The 13,181-nt window shown below is 40.4% G+C and overlaps 1 protein-coding gene across 6 annotated transcripts in view; it reads right to left on the bottom strand.

Annotated features, from left to right (window-relative positions):
* Positions 1 to 1,868: 1,868 nt before the first annotated feature.
* pus10 (pseudouridine synthase 10) overlaps positions 1,869 to 13,181 on the bottom strand; it is an 80,578-nt gene continuing 69,265 nt past the window's right edge. For 3 of the 6 annotated variants that reach the window (XM_078556902.1, XM_078556904.1, XM_078556903.1), the window contains 6 exons: positions 10,554 to 10,630; positions 10,417 to 10,472; positions 10,197 to 10,314; positions 7,938 to 8,080; positions 5,887 to 5,986; positions 1,869 to 2,339 (listed from right to left, as the gene is read on the bottom strand). In XM_078556902.1, the coding sequence (XP_078413028.1) occupies positions 2,301 to 2,339; positions 5,887 to 5,986; positions 7,938 to 8,080; positions 10,197 to 10,314; positions 10,417 to 10,472; positions 10,554 to 10,630 (533 nt within the window). In that variant the 3' untranslated portion in view covers positions 1,869 to 2,300. Of the gene's footprint in view, positions 2,340 to 5,886; positions 5,987 to 7,937; positions 8,081 to 10,196; positions 10,315 to 10,416; positions 10,631 to 13,181 lie in introns of all 6 variants that reach the window. The other 3 variants (XM_078556900.1, XM_078556901.1, XM_078556905.1) reach the window with 1 other exon arrangement.

The raw sequence follows: 13,181 nt of genomic DNA, 5'->3' as shown, positions 1-13,181 counted from the left end.
CCATCAATGACCTTCCCTCCAACATAAAGTTCGCAGTGGGGATGTTAGCTGACAACTGCTTAGTGTTTAGTACTATTTGTGACTCCTCAGATAATGAATCAGTATGTGCCTACATAGAGTCATGGAGTCATTATGCATAGAAGGAAGCCATTTGGCCCATCAAGTCCACGCTGACTCACTAAAGAGCAATCCAATAGTCTCATTCCCCTGTTCTATCCCCATAGCCTTGCAAGTTTATTTCCCTCAAGTGCTTATCCAATTTCCTTTTGAAGTCAATAATCATCTTTGCTTCCACTACCCTTGTGGCCAACAAGATCCACATCATCACAACTGGCCCTCCTGTACAGTGCAGCAACACCTAAACAATATGCAGGCTTGGGCTGTTAAGTGGCAAATAACATTCCCACCACGTGTGCCAGGCAATGACCAACTTAAACAAGAGACAGTCTAACCACCACCTTTGATATTCATTGGCATTGCAATCGATCCCTATCCCTATCAACAACATTCCGGGGGCTTACCATTTATCAAAAACTTAACTGGACTAGTCATATAAATACTGTGGCTACAAAAACAGGCCGGGTACTCCGCAGTAAGTAACTCACCTTCTGACTCCCCAAAACCTGTCCACCAGATATAAGGAGTGTGATGGAATAGTCTCGACTTACCTGGATAAGTGCAGCTCCAACACCATTCAAGCAAGTCGAGACCATCCAGAACAAAGCAACCCATTTGATCACCACCCCGTCCACCATGTTAAACCATTACTTCCTCCATCACCGGCTCATCATAACTGCAGTACTATCTACAGAGTGCAGCACAGCAACTTGACAAAGCTTCTTCAATAGCACATCCCAAACCTGCAACTTCTACTGGCGAGAGACAAGGGCAACGGGCACATAGGGACACCTACAAGTTACCTCCAAGTCACACACCATCCTGACCTGGAAATATAATGTAATTTCTTCACCATCACTGGGTCAAAATCTTAAAACTCCTGACCTAACAGCACCATGGGAGTACCTTCACAGATGGACTGCAGTAGCTCAAGAAAGTGGTTCACCACCACCCTCTGAACAGCAATTAGGAATGGGCAACAAATGTTGGCCTAGCCAGCGACATTCACATCCCGTGAACACATTTTAAAAATGCAGGATAATTCAGGTTTATTTTAATTAACTAAAAATAAATTAATTATATTCAATTATTAAATATTTAAGCTTGAAATAAAGATACTAAATATCTTTTAAAGCTCAAATTTTCTCCAGAAAATATATATTGTGGAGACATTTTTTAAAAATCAAACAGTTTAATTCAGTAACAGAGCATAGCCAGGTGGATTTAGCTTACTTTCTGCTGAGCTGAACTGAATTCTTCCACTGTAAATCACTGTACAGGAAGTCGTTAATTCACGGCACAGAATATTAATCCTGAAGTCTTCATTGACACACAGTAGAGACAGGAGATATGTACAAAATGAGATCAAGACATTATAGGACAGAAACAAAATAACTGCTTTGTCTATAATGCATTGCTCCCCAAATAAATGACACTAAACTTAAATCATAGTCTCTGTTTGAGATGGACACGCCACTATTTAGAGATGGATGTTCTGCAGGTGTCCCAACCAACATTTCTCTCCCAACCTGCATCACCTAAAAATAGATGATCATCTCACTTGTGTGAGAGATGCTGCTGGTGCAAAATGGCTGTTGCATTTCCCACATAATACTAAATTTCAAATAATTCGCTGCATGAAATGTTCTGAGTTGTTCTAACAAGATTAGAAGACACTATTTACCTGATTACTACTTAATTTAAGTAACTGACTCACCACGAGACGTTTAAAATATTGCAAACCAAGTTGATGTGGATCAGAATGAAAAATTTATCTTGAAAGTAAATTCTTTTTTGGTGGTACATATAATTGTAAGAGGCAGTTTAACAACATATTCACGGGTTCAAAAACTTCAGAAGAATAATTTTGGTAAACCAGAATGCCAAATTACTGGCTGTAGTACAACCAGGACATTAGTCTACTTTGTACAAAACAATTACGTATTTAAAAACAGGCTAATTTATTTCAAATTTGTTGTTCATAAGCCACAGACATTCCTGTTGGCTTACTTTGCAACTGATTCATTAGGTAATGAAAATAATACTAAACTTAAAAAATTGTCAAACATCTGTTTTCTTTTACTATTAAAACATACATTAGTTCCCATGATATATCTGATAGTCTTTTTGGTGTAAGCTAGAACTGGGCTCAATTACCCAGCATTTGCACAAACTCCAGCACTTCATTCATCCAATTTGGGCGGCCAGTCAACATCTACAGACTAAAGGAAAGAAAGGTTAACATGTATGTATTGTTTTCCATTCTATGAACATAACAGTAAATCCACTGCACTGACTGACACTAAAAGACTGTGGTTAGCCATTACTGATGACCCCAGAAGATTTGCAAAGCTACTTTTAACACTTGGAATGATGCAGCATACTATCCTACAGTTTTGCACTCAAATTTCCAAAACAGATCTAGACGTTCCTTCCAGGGGAACTTCTGAGCAGAAATCCCAGGCTAATGGAATGCTATCCTTTATTATGAGAGGAATTGAACATAAAAATAAGGATGTTATGCTTCAGTTACACAGGGCATTGGTGAGACCACTTCTCAAATACTGTGTGCAGTTTTGGTCTCCTTATTTAAGGAAGGATATAAATGCATTGCAGGTGGTTGTAAATGCATTGGAGGTGGTTCAGAGGAGGTTTACTAGATTGATACCTGGAATGAGCGGGTTGTCTTATGAGGAAAGGTTGGACAGACTAGGTTGTTTCCACTGGAGTTTAGAAGAGTGAGGGGTGACTTGATTGAAGTAAATAAGATCCTGAATGGTCTTGACAAGGTGGACATGGAAATGATGTTTCCTCTTGTGGGTGAGTCCAGAATTAGGGGGCACTGTTTTAAAATTAGGGGTTGCCCTTTTAGCACAGAGATGAGGAGAATTTGTTTTATCTCGGAGGGTTTTGTAACTTTGGAGTTCTCTCCCCTCAGAAGCCAATGGAGTCACTGAATATTTTTAAGACAGAGATAGGTAGATTCTTGTTAGCCAAGGGAATCAAAGGTTATCGGGGATGGATGGGAATGTGGAACGTGTATGTATGCTCGTATGACTGCTGTAAATTTGTATGTAGGATGGACAAAAAAGTATTCAGGTTACAGCATGAACTAGAGACAAACACAAGTGAGTGAAAGCAACAACTTATATTTATATAGTGTCTTTAACATAATAAAACATACCAAGGTGCATCAAATGAGCATTCTTAAAACATGACACCGAGGTACATGGAATAATATTAGGTCCTGGGACTAAAAGCTTGGACAAAGGGATAGGTTTTAAGGAGTGTCTTAAAGGAGGAAAGTGAGCTAGAGAAACTGGGAGGTATAGGGAGAGTATTCCAGAGTTTGGAACCTAGGCAACTGAAGGCCACCAATGGTAGAGCAATTAAAATTGGACGTGCTAAAGAGGTCAGAATTAGAGGAGCACAGTTATCTTGGAGCGCTATGGGGCTGCAGATGACAGAGGTAGGGAAGGGCAAGGCCATGGAGGGATATAAAAACAAGGATGAGAATTTTAAAATCAAAACGTTTGAGTGGGAGTCAATGTTGGTCAGCGAGCACAGGGCTGATGGCTGCGAGTTATGACACAGGCAGCAAGTTTATGGAGGGTAAAATGTGGGAGACCAGCCAGGAGTGCATTGGAATGGAAGGGTCCAGAGATAACAAAGGCAAGAGTGAGAGTTTCAGCAGCAGATGCGGCAAAGTTGGGCAATGTTACAGAGGTGGAAACAGGCATTCTTAGTGAAGGAGCTAATATGGTTGGAAGCTTATCTCAGGGTCAAAATGACACCAAGATTGTGAACAGACCGGCTTAATCTCAGGCTGTTGCGGGGAGAAGGATGGAGTCAGAAGCTATGGAATGTAGTTTGGAGCAGGGGCCAAAAACAATGATTGCAGTCTTCCCATATTAAATTGCATAAATTTCTGCTCATCCAATACTGGATGTCAGATAAGCAGAATGATAATTTAGCAGTGGAGGAGTCGAGAGAGATTTACAGAATGATACCCGGACTCCAAAGGTTACATTACAAGGGTAAGATTATGCAAACTAGGGATTTAGAAGGTTAAGGGGTGATTTGATTGAAATTTTCAAGATATTGAGGGAAACTGATGGGTTAGATAGAGAGAAACTATTGCTGCTGGCTGGGGAGCCTTGGACTAAGCAGTTTAGTCTAAAAATTAGAGTCAGAACTTTCAGAATTGAAGTTAGGAGACAGTTTTACATGAAAGGATAGTAGAAGTTTGAAACTTCCCCCTTAAACAGCAATTTGACATTAGGTCAATTGTCAATTTAAATTGGAGGTTGATAGATTTCTGTTAACCAAAGGTTAAAGGGATATGGGGAAAAGGTGCTTATATAGAGTTAGGTGACGGATCAGAGATGAACCATGATCTCATTGAATGGCGGAATAGGCTCAAGGGCCTACTTCTGATCCTATTTTCCTGTAAGGATAGGAGAGAGAGATAACACTACAGGCATCGTAGGCTGGATTTTTCAGATGGCCATACAGCAATTTAACATTAGTTGACTAAGGGCAAGATTTCCACCCCCATCTGGAGAGGAGGTCCCTCCTTAGAGAGCCCCAGCCAATCGGGTGGCCAGCAGCTCTTTAGTCCCAACAGCACCAGGTTTGAGCGGTGGCCACTGCTGGGACTACAGCCAGTCCCCGAAGAAGAGAACCTCTGGAGGCCAGACTGATAGTAAACCCAGGGTATTGGCAGGGCTTTGCTCAGTGAGGGGGTTGCAGGGCTGGGGCTGGGTTTAAGAGGGCAAGTGGGGGGGGGGCAGGGGGTGAGTTAAAAAGGGTATAACCATGGATGCCTCTGATGGGCAGAGGGGACCCCCAAAGGGAGCACCAACCCCTTGCTGTCACCAGCCTGTGCAACTAAAGTTGCTGCGCTACCTGCTTAGTGTAGGCCTTCCCCTGCCACGGGTAAAATAGTGGCGGGATTGGGGGAAAATGAGGCACCACCCCCCGTAAAATGGGAGACAGGTTGGGGTGAGCAGGTAGGCCACGCACTACATTTTACGTGACCCCTGCCTACAAACATGCTGACAGGGGACCACAAAATTCCACCCCATATTCAAAATAGCACATAAGAGTTTAATTGCAAACAAAATATTTCAAGTGAAAAGAGTTGCAGTTTTACTCTCTAATACATATTGCCGCCTTGGCTCATTTTTCTTAGGTTCAAACTTTGCTACAAATCAGAGAACTTAATCTAGACAGGCAATTTAGTGCAATTCCGAAGATGTTCTGTATTGTGAGGTATACTCTTTCAGATGAGATGTTAAACCACGGGCATACTATTTGAACAACAGCAGGGGGGTCTTCTGGCCAACATTCCCCCCTCAACCATATCAAAAACAGAACAACTGGTGATTCATCTCATTTTTCTGTAATCACCCTTGGTGTAAGCAAATTAACCATCGCATTTTCCTACAGGAAGTGACTATACTTTAAAAATAAACTGGTTCTAAAGCATTTGAGGAATTGAGCATCCGAGGACATGGAAGGTGCTATTTAAATACAAGTTCTTCTTTGCAATATTCAGCATTAATAAATCATAGGAAATTATTTTGTAGCCAGATGATGTATTTTGAAGCTTTCACAGAAATCCAGTCCTCAATTATTCAAATTCAGATTGGTGAAGCACTGAACCTTGTTCAAGGTCAGGAGCCTGGTTCAAAACTCCTTGCACAAATCCTTACATGTAGATGTTTGACATAAAATAATATAAACAAAAATAGAAAGGGCTCTCACCTCTACATCTAGCTCAAGAATATCTGTGGTCATGTTCATTAGAGTGCCAAGGTTTGGTTTCGTACGTCCAAAGTCGCCATGTACAAACTCTTTAACGTAGCTATTAGATAGTTCAGAAAACTTCTACTTGTTCAGTAGAATAATAAATACGAAACATTAGCACGGATGTAATCACTTAATTCAGTTTAAAGTTTAGTTAACTTCAACAAGTTCTAGAACAACCTGATTCTATCTTCTGTTATTAAAAGGTCATCAATTCTTGTACAGCCGATATAAAATACTTTCATAAATCGGTTATATAAGTAATTATTGTTCATCTAAAATTTCACTGATATTTGCACATTAGGTATCCTATTTAGCTTTACCATAAAACAGAGCATTCAAGCAAAGCTCTGATCATGAATGACAGGGAGAAACTGTAGACTCCGAACTCCTGAGCTCTTAGATTGCAGGAAGAGCAACCAACTTAGTATCAAAGATGAATATTTGGGGTCAAAGTCCAAACAAGCACTTAAGGTCATGAGGAGTAAATAACCCTAGATCAAATATGGAAGTCCCATTTCTCTGAGTGTGGTTATGGAGATGTAAAGGTGTTGCATTGCTCAGTACCAGCAACCAGAGGCAGCAAGAATGGTCACCAGTACTAGAAGTGGGCAAGGACTGACCAGTTCTGGTCCTGATGCCTGAGCACACTGACGTAGAGTTTTTCCTATATGCAACAAGACACACAGGCTGGGATCTTCTGCAGAACAGCAATCATCGTCGGATTGCCGCTCCACTCAAACTTTTCTACGCCCCTACGCTGCTCTGCATTTCTTGCTGCACCTTCTGAGCCCAGCTTCTCCAGAAATGTGGACTGCAGTGTTCATCGAAGAACTCCATCAGAGTGCTGTAGCATCGGGGGGGAAGACAGGATATGTCCTCTTTTTATGGCACTAGCTGCTGTTATGGTAAGTTTAAAGGTCCAGTGTGAAAGTTAGAGAATGGGTGAGTAGATGAATGAGTAAATGGGTAGGGTGATAGGGTGGGTAAGTGGGCAGGGTAGGTGAGGTAGCAGGTGTGTAGGGTGGCAACTGGGTAGGGTGGGTGAGGTGGCAGGTGGCTAGGATGGCAGGGTGCCAGGTGGGTTGGTGGGTAGTCAGGTTGGATCAGGAGGAGTAGTCAGGCTGGAGGAAAGTTGGATAGTGGGGTCAGTCAGGTCTGGTTGGGAGTGTCAGGGGTTAGCATGGTCGGGAGGTGTAGTTGGATTGGGTTGGGGGATAGCTGGGGGTTGTCAGGAGGTTGGAGGCAGTTGGGGTGAGGGTCAGAATGAATGATTGGGGCCGGGTAAGTGTTTTAGTTAGCCAGGGGTTAGACTAGGGATTTTCTAACATTCCATGGCTAACTATTCGGGTAAATACCACGGAACTGTCCGAATTCTCCGACTCTAGCTCAGAGTTGAAGATTTTTGCGCAGGATCCCGTGGAGATGGGGAATTGCCCGTCAGAAGCTCAAACTTCTCAGGAAATTTCCTCAGAGGCCAGCACGTCGGGATTTCTGTGGGGTCCCGACATGCATCTTGGGTCATACACCCGATATACAGGGAGAAACTGTAGACTCCGAACTCCTGAGCTCTTAGATTGCAGGAAGAGCAACCAACTTAGTATCAAAGATGAATATTTAGGGTCAAAGACCAAACAAGCACTTAAGGTCATGAGGAGTAAATAACCCGGTCTCCGGCAATCTGAGGCTGGAAGGTCTGGGTCATAATGTTGTATCCAGTGGAAATGGCAACCCTGCCAACAAAGAAATGATGCAACAGTCAGAAAAGAGATGAGGGAGACTCTCTGCATTGTCAAGAACTTCTCAAAGAGGCTAATTTTCTGGCCTGGCATCCTGGATTTTATTGGGTAACTATGTTATAGATGCTGGATCTATCAGATTAAAACAATGTAGTTTTAAGCTCTGAAAGCTGAACACAATGTAAAAACTACATACATTCTCTAAAAAGATCACTGTTTTTGAAATTTTCCATCTTTTACTTTATGTTTTGCAAAAATATAAAAAGATACGTCCCAGCCTGGGTCTTCAAATAAAGATGAAAATGGTGCTGATCTATAAACTCCACTCTCATGCTGTGTATTACACGAGTTCTTACAGCTAGAGGCCTTCGGTGAAGAACTCGCAATGGAGTCCTTTGGTCAAGCTTTAGGTCCTAAAGAGATGTGTTAAAACATTAAACAGGCATATTTGAACATTATCCATTTTCTTAAATTTCATGTATACAATCTGCATTAAAGACATTTTCTTTCAAAAAATTTGCTGCAAGTTTCACATCTTTAAAACTGTTTCAATATTTAGAAAGTTCATTATCCAGCTGCAAACCCCAGACCAGCTGTCCTTGGCTTAACGCTAGTCAAAGAAGCTATGAAAGAAAAAATGCTTATCCTTTAGAAAGTCTGCTGGCAAAATTTACAAACATATTTTCTTCAAAATCTATTTTAAAAAGGTAAAGATTATCAAGACCAACAAACCAGTCTGTTTTAGATATATCAACCTATTGAACCTTTTCTAGCACCATACCCCTCAATCCATTTGGTCTCTAGAAATCCTTACAATCAAATCTATTTATACAGTCCAATTCACTGTCCTTTTATCCTCTAGATGGCTTTAGCACATTCAGTTCGACTTCCCCTCTTACTCCCATCTTGTTCATTTTAATCCCAGTCCCCTGATATTTGAACCATTCACCATGGTGAACAATTTGCTTGGATTTAGTCGAGGTTGTCTTAATAATCTTAAAAGTTTCATTAGGGTCACCCTGAAGTTTCCACTTCTGTAAGGAAAACAAGCCCAGCATTTTAAACATTCCTACTATCATGGCACTCTAGTGCTCCAGATGGCCTTAGATATCCAAATTTCAGTAGTAAAAATGCCACATTTTGTCATACAGATTGTGCCAGTAATCCCCAATATCTTGCAACCTACCGAAATCATCCTGAATGACAAGAAATCAACAAGACTGTGGTTGGCTTAGGTGGGTCTTTAAGAGCAATGTACCACAGATAATGCTCATCCTCTGCTGCGCAAGACTACCTCTTCTTAGAGGCTTCACAGCAGTAAACTAATATGAACTAGCCCATTTTATTCAGCACTTTTGGTGTTGTCCACAACACCAATACAGACAGAATAACATAACCATAGGTCTCCTACGAGAAACTGAATTTTAAGCGCTGGGTCCATAGGCCGTACAGAGAAATGCAAATTAAATATCAAAATGCATTTAAGACAGTAACTAAAGCAAAGCAAAAAGACAAGTGTCCTTTGGTGGTTCAGAGGTTGAGAAGTGTCCATAAAATTAAGAATCATCTCCATTGTTCACCTTTGTCCTCAAGGACCATAATATCCCTCCTAAGCATTGATCAGAACTATACATACTCCAGATAGGATCTCACCAATGTCATTTATGCAGCAACTTATTTTAACTTGTAATCTGTTTCTCTAATAGAACACAGTACTTTTATAACTTTTTTTTACTGCAGTTGTGCTAACAGTTACATAGATCTATTTACCATAACAAATCAATCTTTATCCTGGTCAGCATTATATAAAGCTGGCCTGCTTAACATTGGCTTCTAGCTCCCATACTAATTATTTTATACATTAAACATCAACTGTCACCAAATACCTGAATCTGGTTGCACTATTTATTATTTCTCCGTCCTATTTTGGAATCATGTCCTTTTCCGCACTCCCAAATTTACTTTCTCTTTCCCTAAATTGTGATTCCCCTGCCCAAAGAATTGATTTTAAGTTCCTATTAGGGTTACATGGAAGGCTTTGCTAAATGTGTCTGCAATGTTACTTCCTTCCCTCCATGTGGCAAAGCACCTTAAGTGCTTGCTCCACATAAACTGTAAGCAAAGCTTGCATGGAATTGAATTTAAAAATAAGCATTTACTAAAAAAAAGTGCATACAAAGGACACATCAACACTAGGGGACAAGTCAATGCCACTAGAGTTCATTGGTATCAGATTCACTCAGTTAGAGGTGCACTTATTGGGTTCCAAGGCAATGACATTAAAAGGTCATTATTTTGAACTGAACTGCAAGAAATGCAAATACTCACTGAACAGGTTACTCCCACAAAAGTTAATTCCCACTGAGGCACAAGTCAAAGCCCCAAAGCTCATTGGGTTTAAAAACACTTATGAAGATACAAGTGATGAACCAGATTCATGGTGCTCATCTCAGGAGTTTATTTCTCTTTTGAAGCACCTTCCACACAACATGTAATTCTGAAGTAATGCAAAAATGTTTTTTTTAGTACCTTTAATTCCTCGAGAAAATTGATATCATTTTTTCCTATAGCTTTCTCTGTCCATATTAGGGCACTGTATGACTTTGTCTTCTCTTCTTCTCCTTCCTTCATATGTCCTATTGCCTCCCTAAACAAAAATATTGGGAACAAATTACTTGCTTGTTTAGTTAATAAACCATTTTGAAGTGTGGAGCCTGACTTAAATACTGATTTGACTGGACATGCTTACCTGGTTACTATCTGTAAATCTCGAACTCGGATTTTATCAGTTGAATTATTAATTTTCTGCAAAGAACATAGCACGTTAGCACATAAGTAAAGCAATTTAAGCCCCAAGGAATTAAACTTTGCAAAACTCTTAATTACCTCTTGAAGTTCTCTTAGCTCTTGCTGAAGAAAGGATATTCTATGTGGGTTAAGCAGCTCAATTGCAAAGGGTCTGCCTGGAACAAAGAGAAAGGTGGAGAAAAAGAGTCAGCTTCACCTATTTGGTAGAATATTGAAAAATCTTGATGTAGGAATAGCTGTTCATCAAACAAATTGGCAGTTATTCAAAATCAAACATAACATATAAAGTGCCACATCAAAGGTTACTGCAGAAAATAAAAGCTCATGGTTTAGGGGGTAACATATTGGCATGGATAGAAGATTGGCTAGCTAACAGGAATCAAAGAGTTGGTATAAATGGGTCTTTTTCTGGATGGCAGGATGTGACGAGTGGTGTGCCATAGGGATCAGTGCTGGGACCCCAACTTTTTACAATTTAGGTAAATGACTTGGATGGAGGGACCAAAACAATAGTTGCTAAATTTGCTGACGACACAAAGATAGGTAGGAAAGTAAATTGTGAAGAGGATGTAAGGAGGCGACAAAGACAACATAGGTAGGTTAAGTGAGTGGGCAAATATCTGGCAAATGGAGCATAATGTGGGCAAATTTTAAATTGTTCATTTTGGCAGGAAGAATAAAAAGGAAGCTTATTATCTAAGTGGTGAGAGATTAAGAGATCTGAGATTCAGAGGAATCTGGGTGTCCTAGTGCATGAATCACAAAATGTTAGTATGTAGGTACAGCAAGTAATTAGGAAAGCTAATAGAATGTTATCATTTATTGTGAGGGGAATTGATTACAAAAGTAGGGAGGTTATGCTTCAGTTGTACAGGGCGTTGGTGAGACCACATCTGGAGTATTGTATACAGTACTAGTCTCCTTATTTAAAGAAAGATGTAAATGTGTTAGAAGCAGTTCAGAGAAGGTTTACTAGACTAATACCAGGAATGGGTGGGTTGTCTTAAGAGGAAAGGCTGGATAGATTTGGCTTGTATCCACTGGAATTTAGAAGAGTAAGAGGCTACTTAATTGAAACCTTTAAGATCCTGAGTGGTCTTGACAGGGTGGATGTGGAGAGGATGTTTCCTCTTGTGGGAGAATCTAGAACTATGGGTCACTGTTTAAAAATAAGGAGTTGCTCATTTAAGACAGAAATGAGGAGAACTTTTTTCCTCTGAGGGTTGTGAGTCTTTGGAACTCTTCCTCAAAAGGTGGTGGAAGCAGAGTCTTTCAATATTTTTAAGGCAGAGCTAGGTAGATTCTTGACTAACAAGGGGGTGAAAGGTTATCGGGGGTAGGCAGGAATGTGAGGCTGGGGTTACGTTCAAATCAGCCACGATTTTACTGAATGGCGGAGCAGGCTCGAGGGGCCAAGTGGCCTACTCCTGCTCCTAATTCGTATGTATGTTTGTAACAATCAAATTATAAATTTTCTGACCACCAAATAATCCATAAAAACCAATAACCCAAAATATCATTGGTGTCAAGCCTCAGTTCAGTGGTAGCACTCTCGTTCCTGAGTCAATCACCTTGAGCAAATAATCTAGGCTAACATTTCAATGCAGTACTGAATGGATGCTCACTGTAAGAAGTGTTGTTTTTCAGATGAGATGCTAAACCAAGGACACATCCACATGGATGCAAAAGGCCTCATGGACAATTTGAAATGGAGCTGGGAAATTTTCCTGCCGTCTTTGACAACATCTAACCCTCAACCAGCATCACTAAAATGTACTATTTGTGGAATCCTGCTTTGTCCAAATTGGCTGCTGTGTTTGCCTGCAAGATACAAATGACTCTACATCAAAAATAATTCATTGCCTGTGAAGGGCTTGTAGACATCCAGAGGACATGGAGGGTGCCACATAAATGCAAGTCCTTTCCTTTTATTCAAAACACACTGAATTCCTCCTACAGTAGCTCAATGGGCTCAAATGCCACACCCCCCCAAACACACTTTTCTAATTATATGTGACTCACACACTCCCTTTGAAATTAATTTTAAAAGTACAGTCACAGTTGTTATTTATCTTCTTTCAGCCTTCAGTTCAGAAAACATCAGTCATTACATATAATTATAGAAACAGGAGTAGAGCATTCGGTCTCTTAAGCACAAAATCTACACAGAGTTCATAGTTAATCACAATCAGCTGCACTTCTGCTTTCAATCTTCTCACTCTGACCGTCTGGTTTGCTCAAGGATGTTTCCTACTTTAACAGCAGGCCTCTGTTCCCTGTTGCATGTATTGCTCCCTCAGTATATACTAACTATCCATAAGAATATAAGAAATAAGAGCAATGGACCATAGAGCCCTTTGAGCCTGTTCTGACATTCAATAAGATTATGGCTAATCTGATATAAAAGCAAAATACTGCAGATGCTGGAAATCGGAAATAAAAACAGAAAATGCTGGAAAAACTCAGCAGGCCTGGCAGCATCTGTGGAGAGAGAAACAGAGTTAACGTTTTGAATCCGTATTGCTTCTTCAGAGCTCTGAAGTCATACAGACTTGAAACATTAATTCTGGATCTCTCTCCAGATGCTGCCAGAGGTGCTGAGTTTTTCCAACATTTTCTGTTTTTATTATGGCTAATCTAATCTTGGCCTCAATTCAAGTTTCCTGCCTGTTCCCCATAACCCTCAACTCCCTTATAGTTCAAATA

This window comes from Cetorhinus maximus, chromosome 14 (assembly GCF_964194155.1).
Source record: "Cetorhinus maximus chromosome 14, sCetMax3.hap1.1, whole genome shotgun sequence".
Classification (NCBI taxonomy): domain Eukaryota; kingdom Metazoa; phylum Chordata; class Chondrichthyes; order Lamniformes; family Cetorhinidae; genus Cetorhinus; species Cetorhinus maximus.
This window is presented reverse-complemented; position numbering and strand designations above follow the sequence as displayed.